General features: G+C 23.9%; 1 protein-coding gene across 1 annotated transcript in view; it reads right to left on the bottom strand.

Moving 5' to 3' along the window:
- LOC129618552 (lachesin) overlaps nt 1-25,637 on the bottom strand; it is a 70,120-nt gene that overhangs the window by 21,052 nt on the left and 23,431 nt on the right. Inside the window, exon 3 of the mRNA XM_055533360.1 lies at nt 3,799-4,015. Within this exon, the coding sequence (XP_055389335.1) occupies nt 3,799-4,015 (217 nt within the window). The remainder of the gene's footprint in view (nt 1-3,798; nt 4,016-25,637) is intronic.

Below are 25,637 nucleotides of genomic sequence, written 5' to 3'. Positions count from 1 at the left end.
AAAAATTATGAAGACTTAGTAAAATTATTATTCTTTGACTTATCAGTAATCTTAGCCATTTACAAATGTGAATGAAAAAGCTCCAATTTTATTTCCAAGAAAGTTTTCACTCCAAACTTTTTGAGTTCAGATTTGAATCGAATTTATTAAAAATTTCAAATTAGAAATTTAAAAGAATAATCAGTTTAAATTGCAAAACATTTTTCATATCAATCAAATTTGTTAAAGTTTCTTTTCTATTATAACAAAATACTCGTAATGGGCCAGACTAAAATAATTCTTAAGAAAAACTCATAAACTGGAAAAAGAATTTAATCTAGCATATTATGATTAATTGTCTAGTCTTTATGATAAGTAAGTAGACAAGTTACCTGCAGCATTATTTCATTTCTATTACAGGGTCATAGCAAATAACTCAAGAAGATAATGAATTAAGGTTGAAATTGAAAACTGAAGTGATTTTTTTATATTAAATTTACAAATTTTTTCGGACGAGCATTTAAATTCCATGCAAGATATTGGATAGTTTCTATGAAAGAAATCAGGAGAACGAGACTAAACATTAGAATTAGACATGACGATCTTATTAAAATTATCGTGAGAAACCAAATAAGATTTAAGTTGAAAAATCAATATCACATTCGTGACATCACGTCTTTTACTTAAAATGGGTAAGCCAATCAATTTTAGCCTGTCCTCATAAGGAGGAAGAAAAATAGGATCCTTTCAAGGAAGGTGACGAAGCGCAAATCGGAAAAAAATTCTTCTGAACCGACTTAATCCGAATTAATATGAATATTGTAATAGGATTATTAATATGAATATTGTAAAAAGACTATCAAACTTGTGAGTCATATACCAGACGGGGATGAACCAGAGAAAAATATAACTTCAAAATATAGGGGTCATTAAACTCCTTTGACTGGCGTTTAATAAATCCCAACATAGAGGTTGTCTTACCAACCACATAGTTGTAGTGATTGGTGAATGATAGCTTATTATATAAAACAAACCCTTAAGTGCATAATTGAATGAATCCTACTAATAACTTGACCATTTGTCTCTAACTAGAATAACACATTAGCGCGCATTTACCATAGAATTTACTGCAGTTGTTTCGGAATTTGTATTATTGAGTTTTTGAATTAGAAATGTGGATTTAAGCAAGATTTTAGTTGCTAGATACAAATAGAATTTAAAGAGCTATGGCTGAAATATATGAGCTCGTTTGGAGAATGTATAATTCCTTCTTTATTATTTAGAAATAAAAAATATTCAATTGCAGAGAGTTCGAATTCAAAGTCTGAATTATGAAAATATGAAAATTTTAAATGTTTATGAAAACGTTCCGAATGAAATGCATAAATTGTATAATTTACGATAATTGTAGGAACTAATTATTTTCCACGTATTTATTTCTAAAACATAAACTCGATTGATATGGTGTCGATCTTTACAAAATTATTTTCTTTAAACTCTTTTTTTTTTTCTTTCATTCTTTCCACAAATTAGCAGAAAAAAGGATCAATTATTTTCATTTTGCCAAAACATTTTAGGTTACCGCAAAAATTAACTTCTAAACACTCATTTATATTATTCGGTGGTTCTGATCCATTAAATTAACAATAAAACAACAAAAACAAAAAATAATAAAAAATCCAGACTGACTCCTCATTTAAAAGGATATTCTTAATAAACAATAAATTAGCAAACAAAAATCTAAGAACAAAAATAAAAAAAAATAGAAAAAAAAAATTAATCCTTTTTAATAAATACAAATTACATTTGGGAGTCTCAGTTTTTCATTTTAACTTGGTTTTGTTTCGGTTTTTTTTTTGTTGTGTACCCCAAGAGACAGTCAACTTTTAATGTTCAGAAATGAAAACTTTTTTAGAACTTTAACTGTTTTTTTCTTTTGTGTTTTCCTTTTTATTTTTGTTCTTTTTTTTTTTGAAATCTCTTTTAATGTTCCGATTCAGTTAATCGAATAACTGTGCCATTATAATATTATTTTCTTATTCGATAATTTTGCCTTACATTATTATACAGGGTGTGCCGTTTTTAAGTACAGATCGTGGTATAAAGCATTTATTAATTATAGGTAAACTTTTTAGGCACAACTCATGGAACTAATATTCATAGTTTAAAATTGTTAAGAGATACTGGAGCCAACTGGAGTGTTTTTGACTACTTTTTTTAACATTTAAAAATTCGGAATCGAATGGCTTTACAATTTTGAAGGAAAATTTAAATTTTTAAAACAGAATAATTTTCCTAGTGAAGTTCCTAACGAAACGAATATTTTATTCGAAATTTAAAACAAGAACGTAATTAAATTTAAAACAAAATATTTGGAATTTATTGGATAAGTTTCATAGAAAAATAGAATTGGAACACTCTGTATATACATTATTATCATAAAAATAAATAAAATTTTATTGATAATGATTTTCTTATTCGTCACCATTGTCCGCTTTTTCTCGGAAAAATTAATCACTTTATGTATAAAAATCCATAATTATATATATTAATACAGGGTGATTCAGAAAGTTATACAACAACATATATCATTGGTTAGAAAATCGAAAATGGGTAAAACTTTTGTTCCGGAATGGGTGCCAGAGTCTGGTACAAAAGCTTTTCCCATTTTCGATCTTCTAACCAATGGTATATGTTGTTGTTTCACTTTCTGAATTACCCTATATAATATCCGTGAAAACAACTTATGTTTATATAAGAATATATAGTTTAATATTAAACTAATAAATAGGCAAAAGTTATTCTTAATAATAAAATGTCCTGTTTTTGTCCCTTGTGTATATTGTAATGATTAAAATTGGATTATTAAGAAATTCTCTCTTTTATTAAAACAAGCATTAATCCTATTAAAAAGGGTGTACGTTACGAAAAGTCATAGAAGAAAGTAAACAGGGAGAGAAAGGGAGAGGTAGAGAGAGAGAAGTGGTATAGAAAACTTTAACTTTTCTGTTTTATTTTCAGTTTAATTGGTTTCATTTCTGTTATACATTTAGCATAATATTTTGTAAATAAGAACTTATTTTATTCGGAAAAGAAGCATCATTCTAAGTTAATCATGTGGTGAAATGAAATATAAGATAATTTTATGATCTTAGCTGGATTTTCCCTTGGTTTTTAAACAATATTCTTATGCAGATTTTATTTGAATACTGAAAACGTTTTGGAAAATTAGATAGCAGAACAAAACGAGTAAGAATAATATTTAAATAAAAGTAAGGTTCCTGAGAGAGGAAATATTTCTATAGATGAAAATTGAAGTGCAATACAAAGTTTCAATACAAAAATATTTCACAATTATGTTATAATTGGACTTAATCGGAGAAATTAATTGCTAGTCACATAATTTCTTTTTATTTCAATTAAAACAAAGACTCACGTAATTAATACAAATATTCCATTCCCCCACTCATTTCCCCCATTTACAGTTTTATTCTCAATTTTCGATCACACAGTAAGAATATTTTTGAATAATGATTCTCATATTTCATATAATTTATGATTTCTTATGTATGAGTGAATAAAATGACAAACTCTCTTGCATTAATCTTTTAAAAAAGAAAAGGAGAAAAAATAGAGAGAGAGAAAGAATACTATTTAATGCATAACACATTGTCATTTAATTCATCTTACTGGAAAATTCCTGAAGAATATCCTTTTCGATTTATATAGAGATTAGAAAAATAATAACAAAACAACAAGAAAATAGAAAATTTATTCTAAAAATAAGCATAAAAACAAAAAAAAAAAATTAAAACTTACCAACAACACGAACAAATCCAAATTGAGTTTTTGCTGTTATTGTATTTATTTGGCACATATAACGACCTTCATCCTCTTCTTGGACATTATTGATATGCAGGAACCATGTACGATGTTTATCATGTTTATCATGTGTAACACTAATTCTTGGATTACGTGTTATTACGTGATTGTGTACTGTTAATATTGCTGATTGTTCAAAATGCATCCACGCCACCTGGATTATTATGATAAAAAAAAAAACAAAAGAATACAAAATTATATGTTAGAATTTTTATAAAATAAAAATGAAGGCGATATTTATTTTTCTTTTTTTTTTTGAATAATTTTTCATAATATTTAAGTATCAAGAAAAAGTTGAATTTGAGCATAATATTTGCTATAAGAAGGACATTTAAGGAACAAAAAACAAAGTAATTTATACAGATTTTATGATAAACTCCTCGTGTAAGTCATAATAACGTGGAGTCAAAATCGTAATTTTGTAGATAAAAATATAAGCTTTATATACAAGGATAAGATAACGTAAGTCTAGTATTAGGGCATACCTTAAGTCGTGTTGAATAAACGAAAATCTTTTAGGAATTTTTATGAAAATTTGTTAGGAGATCTATGTGTGTAGGCGATAACATAAATGGTAGTGAATATTAAAGAAGCTCCTAAATACTTTTAATATATTAATTTCTAATATTTTATTATGAAAGTCTAAGTCATATACACTCTTATTCAACAGCATTAAAATGTAGTTTTTAAATGCTAGTTTAAAATTCAAATATTTCATGAAAACTTTCATGTTCCCATTAATTTTTAATTAAACTGCTTGCTATAATACCAAAAATTGATATTGTAATATTAATACTCGGAAATATTAAAATTGGAATGATATTCTCCAGGATTTGTATAAATTAATTTTCAAGTCACTTAAAATCAAATCGATTCTGGTGTAAGAATATGAAAATTAATACTAATAAAATTTAGGAAACGTTAAATTCGTTCTGGCATTGGTCCTTTTGGTAAGTATTTATAGTAATGATGAGCTAAGGTAAAACTAATATTAGACCAGAGTCTTCTCGCGGTTTGTCGAAATGTTATGATTGGGTGGCCCGACGAGGATGAAAATATAAAGCAACGGCGCAACAGGAGTAATTTGGTATTGTGCACTAGGGATGATGTAGGCAAGTATAGGATGCGCAAAGTCTAAGGATAAACTAGAAGAGATAGGACATTTCTAAGTGTTTTTCGTGATCACTAAGAAGTTACAGATTCCACCAATGTTAATAGCATCTGTGCATATATATTTCGTGTTAGAAATTTACACAATAAATGTTAAAAATTTCATTCTGATTTTATAATAATTTAATAAATCACTTTGATATTAATCGGTGATTGTATATGAAACAGTGGAAAACAATTCCATCTCTGTGTAATCGTGCAATAAATTTAAAATCTTTCGCTTTATTTTCATAACTCTTTATCGATTATTTACTACTTTGCCATTATTCTCACATCGTAAAGCACAAAATTTATTTTCAAATTAATTTATTTTTATTGCAAACACAATTTTCGTTTAATTAAAATAATGTGAAAATAAAGTGCAACCCTTTAAATCATAAAACCAATAAATTTACACATTTTTCTTCTTTTACTTAAATAAGCACCAGTTAAAAAGACTCAGAGCACTTGTGTAACTTTTATGTAAATTGCAAAAAAAAAATATTTTTACCTTTACATTCAATGAGCCTCTTTATACTAAAAATACGCAATACAAATTTAAAGTAAAATTTAATAGGGGAATAAATCCTAAACAAAGCAAATAAATTTTTTTTTTGTTACTTTTATTTCCGCTTTTATGTCAAATAATTACTTATTATAACCGTAAAGGATCTTTGTGACCTTACCACAGATTTTAAGGATATTCGCACTTACTTTTATATAAAAATTTTATTTATATAAAAATTTATGTTATGTAATGTTATAAAATCTCATAATACGCAAAAATATACAAACAAAAAAAAATTGTAGTTTTTATACTGTGCGTAACATATTTTTGAACACTTACAGGACCTTGATTTTGAGTATAAATTTTTTGCTTTATGTTTACATACTATAAACTATTAAAAATAATATGAAATAAAAAAAAGATTTTATTATTTAGAAAAATGAAATTCAGAACAAGAATTTTGACTTTTCATTATGGAAATAACCTAGTTCCATTTTAATATCAAATCGCGGATGAAATGTGAACCGCAAAGAAATTTCAATAAAGAGCGTAACTCTCTGTAAAGATCTCAAATACCAGAACGTTACAACGAATACGAAAATAATTTCATACATAAATTGGAGAAGTTTTTTAAAAAACTGTGCACAGATAAATCACTAAAATTACTCCAGAATTGTACGTAACACTATTTAGATTGTTATAGCCGCCCAGATATTTACGGTTCGCTACATTGATGCCTCGCTGCATTGACGGCTTGCTGTATTGACGTTTGTTAATAAACAAATATTTAGAGAAAGGAGTCTTTACCAGAAATCGATTGCATTTTGTTAGAAGTTGGAGTTAAAACAAGAAACTTTTCTGACCTTAAAAGTTCTGTTATCTAATCAATTAAATTTAGTTTTAAAATTTCTCTTTTAGTGCATTCAATTCCTTATAATTAATTCACTCTAACTCAAAGATATTATTAATAAAGTCACTGAATCGAATGAAATATATTGACGCGAATGTACACAAAATAATGCATTCAGCCTTATCAATAAGTGTGTAGAGTATGCCCCAATTTTCACTTTCAACAAAATTTTTCACAATCTAAAAGCTATAAGTGTTCCAATTATATTTAAAAATTCACAAAATAAGAATATTACTCGTAATAAACTCTATATTATGTAGATACAAAACATGTAACAAAATATGCAATATAAATCAAAGAATTTTAACTAACACATTCAACAAAAATTTTTGTTAATTTTATAGTTAGACCTCAATTGAAATTGAAAGGAGAGTAGATATTAGTAGTAGTAGTTGTAGTAGTACTTTCACTTTAGATAAATACAAAAAGTAATTTCATTTCAAATATAATTAATATTTCTCTCTCCCCTCTCTTCTCTAATTTCTATTTCTTTTAAGAGAAATAGTGACATACTTTTTAGCTATTCTACACTATTTTCCTCTACTGCTGATATTGCTATTGCTATCGATGCATGTTATATAATGTAAGTGAACTGTAACTGGCATAGATAACATTAATATTGTAGTACGTACTGGTTTTTTTTTTAAATCACAATTTATTCGTACATGCATATATACATAACATACATATATATATATACATGTAATTTGAATGTATAGAACATCCAATTATAAATTTTCTCATCTTTGTTGTAATTCCATTTTAAATTTTTTGTGATTCTGTGTCAATTCCATTAAGAAGAATATAAAATGAAATTTACCTTAAATGAACAGTTATGTATGTATGTATACATAATATATATAAAAAATATAAGTGAGAGAAAAGAAAGAGAGAAAAAGTTTACACACTTTAATAGGTTGCGTTTCATTTCAAATTAAAATTCAACAGTTTGTTAATATTTAATAAAATGTCGTTTTATCCTTATATGTAAACCATATTATGTTAACTTTTTATGTAAGTAATATGTATACAAGATGCCAATATATTTTAAATTAGGTGAATGAATAAAATAAATAAAAATAAAATGTATATGGGGTGGTAAAAACAACAACAATTTTGAATAGATGAAAATCAGTGTGGTACTGGAAAAATTTTTTTTTTTCTCTTTTTTGCTTTTCTTTCGCGCGTATTTTTGTTCACTTATTGTATATGTACTTTAATATTCGTAAAAATTAAACCCTACGTACTAAAAATAAACTCAGTTAGCTACACAATATGAGAAAAAATCCTTCACGGTTATAAAAAAAAAAAGCAGAACAAAAAGAGAAAAAAATTTAACAAGATTTAACAAAAAAAAAAATTTTTTTCTCAATTTTCTTGTTCTTCTTTTGATTTTTGCTCTTGTTTTTGCTCTCGTTTGTTTTTTTTTTGTGTTACTTTGAACCTACCATTATTTTGAGTGCTAATTCGCGGCTTTTCATTATCATTAAAAAAATAACGGTAAAAGAATTTTTTTTTGTATGAATTTTTCCGTTTGTTTGTATTTGTTTTGTTTTTTCTTCATTGCTCTTCTCTTTTTTTTTCTTGATTCGGATATTATTATGATTGTATGTTTCTTTGTTACTTCTTCTCATGCATACAATATAAAAAATTAAATGAAGTTGACTGAACTTGCCTTATCACTTTATATAAAATTTTGATCTTTTGTATTGGTGAGAATGTATATTTTATATAAATATGGTGTATATGTATATGTATGGAGCATAGGGTATACAATATGCAATATAATTTAAAAATACATAAGATATTTTTTATATTTTCTATATTACAATGTTTTGAAAAATCTACGAAATTACAAGGAGAGTAAAAAAATTGTGGTGCTGATCTAAAAATATGAGAACTTTAAATTATTAGCAGCTCAGTATTGAATACCGTAAATGTAAAAAATTGTAACACCTACATACCCATATACATAATGTTTACCTTACTTTATACGTTTTACAAAATTTAAAAAAATTCAAAATAGATTTATTGGTGAAAATTCTGGGAAGTACTTTAAAAACAAGTGAAAGTTTTCACAATTTTTTTTCATATACTCACGTCGTGCATTTAATTCAACTTTCTTAGATTATTTATATTATACATTCATAGTATGCATTATGTAGGATCCAACACGATTAATCCCAAAAATATGATTAAATATGATTTATACTTTATTTATAACGTATATTAACATTCATACTTGGATTTGTTCATGTATACCTTATAAAAAATGGAAGTCATTCACAATAAATTCAATTTAAACAAATTCTTGTTCCCAAAACACAAATTTAAGAGAAAGTACTGTTTATTGTCCTATATAATACTGTCATACATAAGTATATCTACTGTCCTACATATAATAGTAGTTGATAATTTATATTATAATACAAAAAAGGTTTTTATTTCCGGAGCAGTTTGAAATTTTAAAATTTCTTTAAATAAAATTGCAACCATAACCTGCAAAAAAATGTTGGGTAGCTCGTTTGAAAAATGCATAAAATATTTTAAATACTAGTTATTTGAAAAATTTTCGACGGAAGTGAGAAACGTAAAGCCTGTAACTAAAAATTTTGTTTTTGTTTTTTCAATTTTCATTCAAACAAGCAATAGATTTTTCAAAATTTTTATATTACATATTTGAATTTTCTAGACTTTTATATTAATTTTAAAAAAGCTGAATCTTTACATTTAAATGACTTAACTCACTCTAAAAGAAAGAGTCAAAGTAATTAGTAACAGAAAGAAAATACTCTTTTGAAAATGCACTCATTGCCATCATGGTATTGCTGAAGTGAAATGCTACTTGTGCAGAATCATTTAATTTATATAGCACTTATTTTGACTAATATCCCAAAATTAGATGATTCAAGTACCCTAGAAAGTTTCTCAATATTAAATATGCACATAATTTCTTAAATAACAATGAAATTAAGAAAAAAAAAGAAGAAAAATATAAAAAAATATTTATAAAATTTAATCTAATTTTGAGTGGGCGATCATTCTGGTTCTCAGAGAAAGTAACAATGTTCAACTATATAAAAAATTACAGAAGAAATTTATAATCTGGTTTAAAAGATTCCAAAAATCATGCTTGTAGAATTGTAGACCTATTTTTAAGCATCCTTTCTCTCGCTATAAGAGCATTTCATTTTTATATTTCATTTTTGGTTTCTGTTTTGTGTTATAATCGCATTTTCAAATATTTATTTTTAAATAAAAGAAAATAAAGAGAAAAGAGGAAAAATCAAGTTTAATTTTTTCACTCAAATTTTTTTCTTTTACTTTCTCTATTTATTTTTGTTCTTCTCTTTTTTTTTTTTTGAATACGCTGTCATAAAGGTTTTCTGATAAAATTAAACAAAAAATGATAAGAGTAAAAATTTTTGATGTTTTTGTTTTTTCTTCTCTTTTTCTTCGCTCATAGAATTAATTTTTGTTATTATTTTATTATTTTGTGGTTGTTGCTCTTGTTATCGTTGGTAGGGTGTATGAAATGAAATGAAAATTTTCTGACAGAATTGTTAATGGTTTTTCATTTCCATTTATAGTTTTCATAATAATTTTATTTTTTTTCTAAAAAAAACAATTTCATTTTTATATTTTTTAGTTTTTCATAATCAAAGATTATTATTCTTTTTTCTTTCGAGTGTATAGGTGAGGTAAAATGAAATGAGAAATTTAATTAAGATGAACTCACTTGAAAATATAAATGAAGAATGATTAGATTAAATTTTTGATAGTGCAGGTTTGGTTATCATTGACTATTGCCAACAAAAAACTCAAATTTATCCCCTCTCTGTTTCAATTTTTTTTTCCGAAAAATTCTTTTGAATAATAATTGAAACCTTGTATTTTTCGAAATAAAACAAGTCTATACTTTAAAGTACATTGATAGTAAAATTACAATGTTGGTGTAGTTGTTTGTATTATTGGTATTAGTTGGTATATTTAATTTAGAATTTCAAAATGTATTCAATAACGTTAAAACTATAAGACAAGGATAATGTTAAAACTAGGATAGAAATATGGTATAAGGTATTTAAGATGAATTTCATTTGTTTTTTTGTTGAAAAATTATTCCATAATTATTATAAAGGGAGAAATATAGGTAAGGAGGATTCAAACCACTTACGATATATTGATTGACTGCTTATAAATCTTAAAATTTTCTCATTTAAAAAATTAGGGAAAATAATTTTTGTTGAATTTATGAGAATTCTTTGTTGATAGAATAGAAAAAATTTGTTTTAAAAATTTAGACTTTAATTTAAATTCAAAATTCTTTTCAGTAATTTTTGGGTTTTATCTCATTTACTGCAAATTTAAGATGATAAATGGCTTTTTATTAATACTTGATGTAATTTCAATCTAATATGTATTTCAATCGGGACTCATCTGATCAAGTAATTTGAAATTATGTTTAAGAAGTAGCAGATTGGAAATAATTTGTAAAAAAAAATTAGAAATTATTTGTCATGTAATCGTTTAGGATCTTGGAAATCGTTAGAATTTTTGAAAAAAATTCATTAATTTTTGAAAAACGTACAAAGAATAAAAACTTAGAACAGTATAAGAGGAGGCCTATGGATGCTCTATTAAAAGGAATGTTATTAAAGGGAATATAGAGAAAATCAATTGCTCCATATTATTTAATTATTTTTAATATTCAAAATTTATTTAATCTCAAATCAATTAGAACTTGAAAAGATTAATGAAATTTTATTAAAAATTGGTGATAATTGACATTACGAGTGTACTCGCAATTCACATATTTATTAATTAATTCACATATTTATTAATTCATTTTACCATTGTGTTGCCCATTTGACTGAAAGACATCTAAATTTTTACATTGTTTTAAATATATTGAGTGGGATCAGAACTAAATGGCATAAAATTCATAATTTTGTAATCCATAGTAGTTAAATCGCTTACAAAACACCATCTCCTATATAGACCAAGTTTTTTATTCCACAATAAACAAGGGTTGTATTTTTGTTTATAAAAAATTTAAAATACCTTTAAATTTAAACCAAGTATAACAATACTTTAAAATTTCTTATTTAATATTACAACAGAAACCCAATTTTCCAACAATTCATTTCCAACAATTTCCGTAAAATAAAAAGAAAAATTTACTAAAAATCATATAGAGAACACAAAAAAATAATAAAAATATAAAAAATTTTTTTCATAACATTACAAAAAAAGCAAAATATTCTCATTGCCTTCCTGTTATATCCTTTTGCGGTTCAGTTAAATAATGATAGCACAAAAGATCTGTATGTATATATGTATATGAATGGTAAACATAAATTTTTACTTTTATATTGTCTCCAATCATCTTCGTCATCATCATGATTGTTTTATAGTCTCATATTTATATCGAAAATCTATATGTAATTTTATTTTATATAATATTTTTATTATATCTATATAATAATAAAAATAATGAGCAATATAATAATAAAAGGCTATATACAATTACAATAACAACAATAATAACAATAATAATAGGTAGAAAAAGTATAAAATAATCCGAAAACCAAAAATACGTTGCTAAAACAAAAGCTATACTGCTTATATATTTTTAAATCGATTCTTTTGATTTTCACCTGATTATACTGAAAAATTTTGGAATATTTAAAGAGAATAATGAAAATCTTCAGTATTAAATGCAAAATATATTATATAAGAATTATTTTGTTCACCGAGAGGAATGCTGTTGTAAATCACAAAATTTAAAAATTTTGGTTTATAACTGGAAATTAGTTGAAAAAGTACAATATACAAAATAAATGCAGTTGATTTGAAAAATGTCACCAGTTTTCTGAAATTTTCCGAAAAAATCAATATTAAATATGCACATTTTAAAAATTCAAAAAGAAAAATGGCACACAAATTACAGAGTTGCATTGAAACTTTTAAATAGAAAATATTGTTTTAGATCAGAACCAGGCAGTATAAGCAGTTCTTGCGTTTCATTTAAGCGTATATGGTACTCCAAGGGTATAATAACAACCACACACACTACAATATTAAAATTTATGAGCTAGCTTTCTTATATGACAAAGTTTTGATGTAAAACAGTGTTAAATTTACAAATTATTCCAAACAATTCCAAAGTAATTAAAAGTGTTATATTTTTCTGCAAAATAGAGAATGTCAACCCAAATAGCATATCTTGTCCTATGTTCTTGCCAGCTTTGAACTAAATAAACACTTTGTTATTATTATTATTTAAAATTGAAAACACGTCATTATTGAGAAATTCTTTAAATTTTATTGATAACAACAATGGCGTCAATATTTTATCAAACGTATAGGGTGTATATTTTAATTTACATAATGTTTATTTTGCAATTACAAGTCTCATATTTGATATCAATGAAATTAAAGATTTCAAATATGATTTCCAATAATGTGATTCCCTCTCCGTATTCAATTTGTTCATTAATCAAAAAGGCAACCATAAAATTTTATAAAAAAATTTAAAACTGATTTTTAATAAACTTGCACTTAAACCATTATGTCTCTGGTTGAACATATACATTTATACATAAAGAAATAAATGTATGTACAAATATAAGAAAGAAAATATAATAAAAACCTCAAACACCTTAAAGAGCACATTATATAATAGCACCTCTAACACCCACTTAGACTTTATATATTTTATAAATGAAATTTTTTTTTTTTGGGGGCACCATTCCAACAACACAAAATTGAAGATCAGTAAAGAAGAAGGGATAAACGTGTCCTGGCATATGATTAACTTTTTAACATTTTCTTCAGAGTTTTTTTTTCTTATCTTCTGTTTTTGTTTTTTTTTTTTTGTACCAGAGAGAATCCTTTTTAATTTTTTATAGTAACAATTTTAGTTGTTGTGCATGGAAACATGGTTAACAACAAAAAGAATAATTTAAGTATTTAAAAAACAAAAAGAAAAATTGTATTGTTTCAGGCAAAACAGAATAAAAAACCAACAAAAAAAAGCAACAAAAGTTCAAAATAAAGAAAAAGAATATAAGAAAATCAAATAATATTAAAGGTGTAACTAATATTACGGTATGTATGTGTATGTATTTTATTAAATATACAAAGAGGTACGTATAACATGTACAAGGATATGCTTTTGTTATTTTTTTGTTTTTCATTTCATGTAGCTTACAGTAAGTTTATGTAGGTTCATGATGACTTTTAGTTAAATATTGACACTATCAAGGATATGTCAAGCGATATAATATTAAAAGAAATTAGAATTGAGAGAAATTGAAATGAGACAGAGAATTTTTCCACCATTTTGTAGTTAGAATACAAATTTTATGAATTTGAGTTATGGAACCTTTGAAGCTTATTGTGGATTATTATTGTGGATTTTTTTGTAAGTTAGCGGTGTTCTTAGTCGGTGCATGATTTGAGATCACTAGAAGACAACGTTATTTCTTATTAGCATTATTTCTTCTTATTAGCCCTTAGCACTTTCAAAGTTCAATAGCTTTCTTACGAAGTGTAGTAATATTGATATATAATTTAGTTAATAAACTAATATTTTTAAATTAGTTACGATAAGAATTAATTGTAATCACATAATTAAAGTTAGTTGTGAGATTGAAATCAAAATCCTTAAACTATTTCAATAAATTGCAATATAAAATAATAATTAATATGAATAAAGGAGAAAAATGAAAACTATCTTGTAAGAATTTTATTAATTTAATTAATTTTTTAAGCATTATTAATTTAAATGGTGCCCTCATAACAGTTAATTAATTACAATAATATTCGAGAAATGTAGAATTTTAATTTTGTCAAATATTTGCACTATGGAGTCAAATATTTGCATACTGGAGTCATTAATTTTCTCGAATTAAGGACTTTAATGCTTATGGTCATTATTTCAAAAATGTAGAAAAACTATTTCTCTTCACTTTATAGCCCTCTAAGCTTTATTTTTATTCCAAAAATTCAATTACATTGTTATATTTTGTACGTCATGCTTATCATTGTCATTATAATTTAAATTATAATTAAAAAAAAAAAATCTAAACAATTCATAACAATTAAGTGATCATAAAATTAAATTAATTTAGTTTGTAATGAATGTAAAGACCGACAATAATTTTTAATCTGTTTGTTTCCCTATAACATTAATATTGTTTGTTTGAACAGTTTTATTTAAAAAAATAATAATAATAATGAAAAAGGATACCATAATATTATGTAAGTATGTTTGAACGTTATTATTTTTTACAATCACCTTCAACCTTGTTTAATATCAAACATGAAGTTTAAGGTTAAATTTTTTTCACAATGAACTTTAAATTAAAATTGTGATAGCTATTATAAAAGATGTAGAAAATTAAATTTTAAATTATATTTGATTTTTTTTTTATTTTTATTAAAAATGTAAAGTATTGCTTTTATTTTGGTAATTTTTACTAATCTATCCTTTAATTATGATGCAGGAATTAATTTTGTTTTTTGCTAACTTTAATTTGTGAATTAAAAATTTTATATAGAAATATTTAAAAATTTTAAAATTTCGAACCTAAAATATTAAATTTCTTACATATGATAGTAATAATAATTCAAAAATGGTTCCTGAAATTCGAAAATTTCTTTAGGAAGTAAATTTAATTTTTAACAGCGTCATATAGAAAATGAAGTATGTTCTATTTTCAATTACAAAATTTTACATTTGTTTGGAAAAACCTGATGTTATATTTTAATTCGGAGGAATATACTGAAGCTAGAGATATAATTACAAAACCTGATAGCTTTATTTTCGACCAATTTTAGTTAATAGTGGGTATTAAGAGAAAATTATTAAATCTTTAATTTTCTTAAGGCTGATCATGCCTTACTCACTTTCAATGTAAATTTAATTGTGCTTCAAAATTATCAATATTTAAATTGCAATTATTAAAAAATGTTATGTTTTCGTATTGAGTCTATATTAATATAGACTCAATAATATTAAAAAAATATATATTTTCTATAGCACATTAAAATTTACATTATGTATTTGAAATAATTGACTCAAAGTATTATGGAAACTTGAAAATAACTAGATTTGGCCCTAAGATCTTACGTTAAATAACATACTGAATGAATTTACTAAAATTTTGTGTTATTTCAAGAGTATCTACTTATATACTTTTATATATAACAAATAATGTAGGCGAATAGAGAAAAATAATCATAACAAAAACAATGAAGAAAATTAAAAGTTGCTAGCAGCGATGCATACTTCATATGCATATTATGAATTATTAAGGTATAAACACTTCAATTTCTTTGCATTCCCCAATTTTCTCTTTTATAAAATAAAAGTACAAAAAGAAAAAAAAACTCTCATATGATGTTAAAGTTGAAAAACGAAAAAAAAAAATGTTACAATGTTAAGTAAGAATGTTTGATAATAAAAAGAAAAAAAAATTCTCATGTTTTAAGTTTCACCACTTATTTCTCTCTTACTTTTGAATTTATGCCCATGTAAAGAAGAGGAATTTTTTTTCTATTTTATTTAATTATTAAAGTATGACTAACCTTATTACATAACAGTGGCACTGTAATTATAAATATTTAAAATTTAAAATAATTTTTTTCTACTAAAAATACAACACAACCCACTATGTATATTTTATTTTGTTGAGTTTATTATGTGAGAGAAATAATCATATGAAAGTATCAGAGAGAAAAATTCATAATGATTATTTAGAAGAAGAAATAGTAAATATTATTAATGACAAATTTTATTCAAAATTCAAAAATATTCAACAAACATGAAATGAGTATTGAGTACTCAAAATACCTACTCAAAATGAATAAACCGGAGAAGATATGAGAGAACAACAAAATATTGCAACAAAATATTAATTAAATTAATATTTAATATTAAAATATGTACTCATAACGATAGTAAAACCGAGCTCATTTTTTTAACCCGAGCTCATTTATTTCATTAGCTCAAAATTTTTAATTTTAAGGTTCAAAAATAATTTGAATAATTTATTTAATTTTAAATTTAATTAATTTCTTTTACAAAATAGCTAATTAAAAAAAATTAAAAAATTTTTTCCAAAATAATAAATGTCCTTAAGAAATAGTAGACTAGTAAGGTTGGGATTATTTGCGTGCAGGATAATATGATACACAAATCAAATTCATCTACATTTTAAAGGCACGCTTTCAGTATAATGGCAAACATTATTACTAAATTTTAAGGTTTCGAATTATTCTTAGTGATTTAAAGTATAAGTTATGTTGGGCAAAGATTTCTGAAATTTTAAATTTTCTAAAGGTGTTACGTAGTTGTATATCATTATCGTAATTAAATTATTATTAAACGTGCTTTTTGTAATTTTACTCAAAATAATCATTAAATTTTTATAATCCATTAGCTAATTCTATTCTAAAAGATTCTAACTAATTTCTTAACAATTTTTAATTTTCTCATTTCATTTATATTATTTTACAATTATAATCTAACAGAAACTTTAAATTGTTCAATATAATTTAAAAACTATTTAAAACTTGTTGTACACCATAACGATAACTCTGATTACGCACACCAGAATCAACTATATTTACAATAAATTTTAAACTAACCTATGTCTGCATGTAATCATGAAAAATTAAAAATGAAAGCTATAAAATATGAAAACAATTTATTTTAGCTTGAGGATAATAATTATGATAAGCAAATTTCTCAAGTATAATAAAATTATACCCGTTCTTATACCCTCAAGATGCTCAATGGGTTCAATTGAGAATTATTTCTTTGGAATTTCATTCTAGGGTTCCGTTAATTCTAAACAGTTTTTCCACAGTATAATAGTAGGCTGTTTTCATGAATTTTTAATATTCAATTTGATTTTTGTGATGACTCTTTTGATTTTTTTTTATACCTTTTAAATATTGAAAGGCTAAAATATTTTCTATGTATAAGTCAATATTACCCTTCTGATTCTGAGAATATTTCAAGGTACGGTTTGAAAACAAAAACAAAATACAAAATAAATTTTAATAATTCTATATTATTCCTGATCTTTTATACTGAAAATAACTTTGTACTTTTTAATTTAATTTTATGTTATCCTTAATAAACTAAAATGATATAATTTTTTTTGTTTTTTGTTTTTTCGTTTACAAATTGTAATAATAAAAAAAAAATTACATAACGGTATAATCATGTTTCAAAAAACCTTTTTTTTTGTTTTTGTTTTTCTTTCTCTTTCTTTTAATAATAATTCTATAACAACTAAAAACGCGTGGTTAATTTACTTTATAAAGAGGGAGAAACAAAATTAACAATATAGAATAAAAAAAAAAACGAAAAAAAGAGAGAAAGAAAAATTGTAACCATAGAACGCGAAACGGAAGGAAAAATTATAACGGTTATTTTTTTACTTGTTTAATTTCATTTTCCGTTTCCGTTGGCCTTTTTCTCTTTTTTTATTCCGCTCTCCTTCCTTTACTACAATTTTTTTTGCTTTTTTTTCAGTTTTATATTATTGCTCATTTCTCTGTTTATTCTTAGTTATTTTAACGCTTATTTTTAACTGGGTTGCTCTCAAATTATATTCGTATATCTATGTATATCACTCTATATGCTACTTTAAATATTACAAATGTTAAAAAGGATAATAATAATAAAAAAAAAACTGATTTCTATTGCTGTTGTTTAAAAGATGCTCAGAATTACGAAAAAAATAAAAGGGCACACTAACAATATGTTTGTTATTTTAAGTATGTATGTATGTATATAAATTTATAAAGTTATTCAAGGAAATACAAAAGAAATTCTTATTGACTTTTTTTGCATCTTTTAGAAATGTAATTAGAACTAAACAGTGAGCAACTGAGAATTTTTTTCTTGTTTACACAGAAAGGTGCGCTAATATCTTTGTTAGTTGCTTGGAAACTATATGGTTCGGATATACATCTATTCAAGCTGAAAATTTCATTCTTTATTGGTTTTTAATTTTACGTTGACAATTTCTAATGTTATTGAGTTACTCTAATTAATATAAAAATTAATTTTAAGTCGTTTTGGTTCTTCAGTAATTTATTGAAAATTATCAAGACAACCATATTCTAACTGTCCTCACAAATAATTCAAAATAAATTACTTGAAATATTTTGCGATTATTTTTGAATTCGAATCAAGTACTCTTTCTCAGAGTAATTACTCAGAAAAAAATTTCTGATAGGATAAAAAATTTTATCTACGCCTAAGCATATGCAATTTTATCTACTAAGCATATGCAATTTTTCGCAAATTTTTCAACATTCTAATTTTTAATTTTATAAATAGAGAATTTGTAAAAAAAAAACTTTTAATATAAATTAAAAATTTTTTTCCCTCTGTTGTTATTAAACCAAAAATTGTATCATATTAAAATTTTAAATATGTAAAAATAAAATGTTAAATTCTTAAAAAATCTTAATTTATTCTCAAACCATTTTTCTGAAAAAATAAAAAAATAAATATAAGAATAAAGCAACAAAAACAGAATAAACAAGAAAAAAAAAATTACATAACACCTTATTATTAAAATTAAAATTATAAATATCTACTGAAAGAGGGTTACTTTTGCTGAAGGCTACCATTCTTTTTTATTTCTTACCTTGTTTTTCTTCTTTTTTATTTAATTTTAGGTTTTTATGTAGAAATTGTGTAGTCCCTTTTTTTTTAATTTAGAATAACCATTTGTTTTTCTTATTTTTTTAAATTTAGAAAAAAATTTTCATTCTTTAAATTTATTTTATGTATACAAGAACACACGTTTTATGATAGAATCATAAATTTCAAAGATGTTCCCTAAAGTTATGCAACCAAAACAAAAAAAAAAGGTGTTTTACATGAATATTTTGATTTTTGATTAGAAAAAAAGCTAAGAGCGACACACAAAGAATTTTAATTGTAAAATTTTAAAAATATTTACAGTTTTGGGCATGATAAGCCCAATATGACACAGATACATGTTTAGTTTAATATAGTACAAACTAATTATAATTTTGAATGGCGTATGTATTTCAAGTGAGATATAGTTTTATTCCAAATCAAAATTAATTCTGTAAAACAGATTATTCAAAATTTATTACCATACCATTGGAATCAAAGCTCGGAGTACGCCTCAAAATACAACAGTAGATATGATTTAAAAATTAAGTTGTTTGCTGACGATCATGCACGTTTTATTAATTTCTAACATCTCATGATCTTATGCGTGTAGGTGATTTTTCATTCAAATTCATTCTAAAGCACATAGTTATTTTTTTGTAACCCTAGTTTTTTATTGCATTATTATTCTTTTCTTGTTTTATGTCAACTTTTAATAAATTTTTAATTTTTTAATTTTCAGCAAGAAAATTTTTTTTGTTTTTGCTTTCCTGATAAATTAAAATAAATATTGTAATTAAAATATGCTAGTACTCGTAATTTAAGTCTTCAAGGTTCTTCTTTCGTTAGGTTATTTTTTTCTTGTTATTATTTATAGAACACTCTTATTGTATAGCGTGTTATACTGGTATGAATGTTTGCTACTGTTTGTGAATAACAATATTGAATATTGAGTGTTATTGATGAAGGTGAATAATAGCGGATTACTTGAGCATTATGTGGGGAATTTAGTTTGACTGGTGCACTGGTGTATTAACCAAAAATAAATAATTGTAAGAATGTTCATTAATTATTATAATATTTTTGAGTTACAGGGAAATTTTTAATATTTTTAAAATTTTTAAATTATTTTATTAATAAACTGTATAATATTATTGTGTATATAGTTTAGAGTGATATACAGACGACAAATTATTGTAATTACACAGCGAACTACTCTATTTTGAGTGGCGCTGTTTTAAATTAAAATACTTAATACTCACTAGCCTTCTATTACAAAAATTGTTTTCTGTATATCACCATAAACTATATAAAATTATTCTAACACTTGTTTAAACTAACATTAATAAGCTAATGTGTTAAGAGAATAAACCTATTGAATTAGTGAATGGGAGAATGCTCTTAGACATGGTCTAAAAGTATGGGTGTAAAGATTAAATGCATTTTATTGTAATATCCCGATTTATAGTTGAATTTAAGTTATAAAATATTATATTTTGTTGGTAGAACACAGAATTTCTTAAAACAAAGATTTTGGTTTAATCTAAAATTTCAAATTTCTAAAGTTGAATTCATATTCTGTCTAAATTTGATTAGCTTACACAATTATTTGATTTCGAAAGTATGAAGAAAAATATGAGGAATTTTTGAAAAATTTATTTTGCTGAGTCGTGTTTAAGAGGTTCTTGAAAATTAACGTAAATTGTTGCTATTTTATTAATTTCCAGTGAGAACTTTATTAATTAATCATATTAAGTAAAAATGCTTTGGAGATCAGTTTATTTTTTTAATTTGGCTCTAAATTTTGCTCATAATTTCGAATGCTATAGAATAGTAATTTAAATTTTCTCTCAAATGCAATTCTCTCAATTATTTGCAATGGCTATTAATCACGAAAATTAATAAAATAAAGAACACTCATTACATGATTTTTTAATATACCCCATAAAATTCTTGGTTAACTCAAAGACTTTAAAATTTTGATAGCTTCATAATTAAGTTCTGAGTATTTTTTGTAAAAATTTAAAATTTTTTTTTTCTTGATTTACGATAAAACATATATTTTCCATTCTATTCTTCAATATTGCATTGTACAATTGCACTGAATTCATAACCATCATAAATAATAATGAATGTCTTGTACTCAAGCCTGCAAGTTTTTTATATATATATATATATATATATATCTGTTACATATTTCATAATTATTTTTGACTTTGTCCCCTGTCATACCAAAATTTCCATTAATATATTTTTCTTATAGAATATTCAGAAAAAAATAAGAATAAATTTACTTTGTATAAAATTTTATAAACGAATTATTTATTATTGTATTTGAAAAAAACTTTTCGACTAGTCAAGTTCAATAAACTAGCAAAACTTTTGAAGAACAATAAACCAATATGAAACGCAATGTTTTTCTAAAACAATAACGAGAATAACAAAAAAAATATTTAATAGAGATCAGCAGTTTCATAAAAAAGAAAAGGAGCAAAAAAAAATGTAATAAATTTGAAAAAATAAAAAAAAATACAATTTTAAAAAATATTAAAAAAACAATAATAAAATTCATAAATAATTTTTTTTTTGTTGTTGTAAAAAAGAAAATAGTAGTGTCCTTGTTTTCTCTATTTTTCTCTTTCCTTTTTTTTTTTTGAAAATTTACAATAAAAAATAACAATACTAACAAAGTTGTGAAAATAAAAAAAAAATATCCTTTCATCGCATAACTAAAATAAATCAAAACTATACAAGTAAACAATGTATGTAGGGAAGGAAAATAGTTTTTGGAAAGAATGCAAAAGTATTTCGGCAATATTAAAACAATATTCTGCTGTTTGTTAAGACTCAATTCGGTTGCAACATTCATAAAACAACAGAGCCAATCTCATAAGCATTGATTTTACAAGAGGCCGACAAGGAGCAATTGTATAATAGGTGAAAGATCGTCTGTATGCTTCTTTTGAATGCAGGAGTTTTAACAACCTTAAAATGACGCAACCAGAGCAAGAACACAAAAAGTCATTAAAAATTAAATGAAAAAATTCATTTGACAACTGAAGCAATATTTGTTTTATTTGATTACAATAATTCAAATATGAGCAACGCTTCATACATGTTGTTTGGTATGTTTCATACATGTTGACACGTATGATATTAAATTAAATTTATAGAAAGTGTTTCAGGACTATGTGGCTGGATATTATTGAAAGAATTTAAATTAAAAGTTAACGAAACTTCAAAATCTGTAACGGAATTTTGGGAAAACGCAACGTATGTGTATCATACATGTTGTACGTATTGTGTCACACCATATTGACATATTTTATTCAATCTGAAAAATTGTATAATACTATAAGAAATTTTCAATAGATTTTTTTTGAAACCAAGCAACCAGTCAACCCTAAAATCATATTATATGAAGTACAATATAATTTCTTCATTTTAATTTTGTAAACGAACCTTAGTACGTATATGCATAGGTAAGTTACATTTTAAAATTTCATCTAAATTTAAAATCAAGAACATTTCAATTACATTCTACAACAAAAAAATTGTTATCATACTTAAATATGCATATATAAATTGCAAACATTAATCAGTTCAACATTATATTATGTATCTGAGTCAGTAAATTTCTCTTCTCTTATAAATGCTATGGGTACTTTATGCTATTTGTTATTGCACATTTTTTTTTGTTATAAATTGAAATAATCAGATTTTAGCAATGAAAATTGAAAATATTATTTACTCTAAAAATTTTCACTTGGTTTTCTTGAATGGTAAATATAAATAGCTTATTGTACAGTTCCACATTAATAACTTTATAAAAATTTCCACTTTAAATGAACTCAACATTTTAATAAAAAAAAAATTTCCGATCTTTTCTACAATATTATTTTGATTATTTAACAGTCTATTTTACATTTTTCTTAAATTACATTCATTAACTGTTATATATTTCAGTCTTTATATGTAAATATATATTCATACTCGCTTTTCTTTAAAATTCAACACTCCAAGAAATCAGAGAATTCAAACAACACAACACAAAGAAATTTTTTTTTTACTGAAAATGAGCAATTTATAAAAGAATGAACAATAATTTCTCTTATTCCACAATGATTATTACAATTGTAACAACAATTACCTTGAACATGATTTTTAACAATAACAAAACATAAAATATGTACGTATTTTTTTTTCTCATCTTCGTTCTCTTTTTACTTTAATTTCTTTGCACACCACACTGCCACAGCACTCGTTCTTCAATTACTCTACTATTGCTACGTTATACAATAAAGAATATAGTACTAATTCTCTCTTTATAAATATTTTATGTAATTTTTGCTCATATAATAAAATTTCCGCAAATTCTCTAAAGGTAATCTTAACTACACAAAAATGCAAATAATAAAATACAATATAATACTGCTATAGCATTATATGTACTCTCTGTACAGCTACTTGCATATTAGCATGGAATTATTCTCTCTTTATTTTTTTTTATATGAAATATATTTGAAAGAATTTAATTTGATTTTTACACTATATATGTAGATAGACAAAGGATAAAGGATCATTTTAAAGGATTATAATTTTTTTTAAATATACCACGTCAGGATAATAATTATGCAAATTACAATTACAAATATAATAAAACATATTTTTTTAAATCCTTATACATTTTTCTTTCTTTTATATACAAATGATACGCCAATTATACAACACTGTAAATTATTATTATTGTAATAGGAAAAAAAAATATTTTTTATATTTTCATATCCGTATATAAGATCCGATCATTTTCCGGTTTTATTCATTATAAATAATTCCTTTATGAAAATGTTATTATTACACAATTATTAATATTATATATATAGAATTCAAAATGAATGCCATTTGTTGCTTGAAGGGAAACATTAATTTCACTCTCATATCTTTGATTCTTTTACATATACATATTGTTCTACAACTAATATAGAATAGAAATAGTTGTAATATAAAATAGTTTTCATTAGAAATTTGTATAAAAATGCCCTATAGTTATAACATTTATAATAAAAGTTAATTTATCATTGAAAGTAAAATGTTATATAAGAAATAAAAGATTGTAAGGTAATAGTAAATGACCTCACATTACATACAAATATAATTTTGTTATAAAATGAGAGAGTTGAGAAAATTATTAAGAAATGAACATTATATTACCACAACTGTTATAAAAGGTGAGTACCATTAATGTTATCAGGTCAATTTCTATAACAATAATAATAAGAATACAAACAAGTTAAAAATAATTTTTTTTCTGCTTCCATTTAATTTTTTTTCTTGCTTTTATAATGAAATTTAATAATAAAAGAAAAGGATACGAGATATCATTGTAAATTGTAAGGATAACTGAAAGTTGGTTTTGTATATTTTTTTTTGTGTTTTTCTCTATCTCACGATGTTAAGGATCCTATTTTTTTTTCCAAATTAGACCGCTATTCTCTTTACATTTTTTTTTTTAAAAGAAATGAAATAAAGTGCAAGTTTCTATGATAACCAATTATTGCTTTCCAAGGGAAGGGATTACTGTAATACTCTTGTTAGAATAGTTAGAATAGTTATTTTTTATTTTGGGGTTAATATTAAAATTGCATTCATATTTTTGAATCATAAATAGTTAAATGTTAAAGAATAAAGGAATGATATTTTTTGTATGCAATTTTAGATAATTAATTGAGTGAATAATAACTTGCTGCTTCAATTTGGTTCTAATTTTTTTTATAATTATTTTTTTTATAATAAAATTTAAATTCTTCTATAAAATTTTCAATAAATTTGATGGTATTTTTTAAAAGAAAATCTTCAGCTTTGTATAAAATTCTTTTCAAATTTTTGAATTTTGCCAATTACAAAAATACTAAATAAATTTTATCATTAAGATATTTATGAATTTAATGGTTATAAATGATTATTTATAACAGTTGATTATTTTAACCGATAATGGATTGTATATTAGGATAATCAGTTGATTAATATAACAGCATGTGATTAATTTAAAATTTGTCAAGTCTACTATTCATTACGGTTAATAGAGAAATTTTATTATAAGAAACAGTATTAGTTAATCAAGTGGAATTCAATTTCCTGGGCCGTTCCATCAAAATCTTTAAAAATGCTAAAATATGCATACAAGTTTTATATTAAATTTTTTATTTTCTAAAAGCAAATTACAAAGGAATTTAATAATTTTACCATTAAACTGCATTCCCATGAATTAAAGAATCATACAGCAAAATTCAAATTTCATTTGAATGACCAATGTTAATATACAGGAATCCGAAACTAGTTTTTGAAACTGAGGCCTTTATACTGTAGTGAAGATATACAATATTTGCTTTATTTAAAAAGAATTTCCACTAAAATTTTGTTCTAACTTATTTTACTACATCCAATCATTTGAACCAACCCTAAACCTGCATTATTATAGATACAATTCATAAAATGTACCTACATCCTGTAGAAAAATTTTTAACGATGAATATTTC

The sequence above is a fragment of the Condylostylus longicornis genome, unplaced genomic scaffold (assembly GCF_029603195.1).
Source record: "Condylostylus longicornis isolate FDR11 unplaced genomic scaffold, ASM2960319v2 ptg000009l, whole genome shotgun sequence".
NCBI lineage: Eukaryota > Metazoa > Arthropoda > Insecta > Diptera > Dolichopodidae > Condylostylus > Condylostylus longicornis.
Note: the sequence above shows the minus strand (reverse complement) of the source record. Positions and strands in the feature narration are given on the sequence as shown.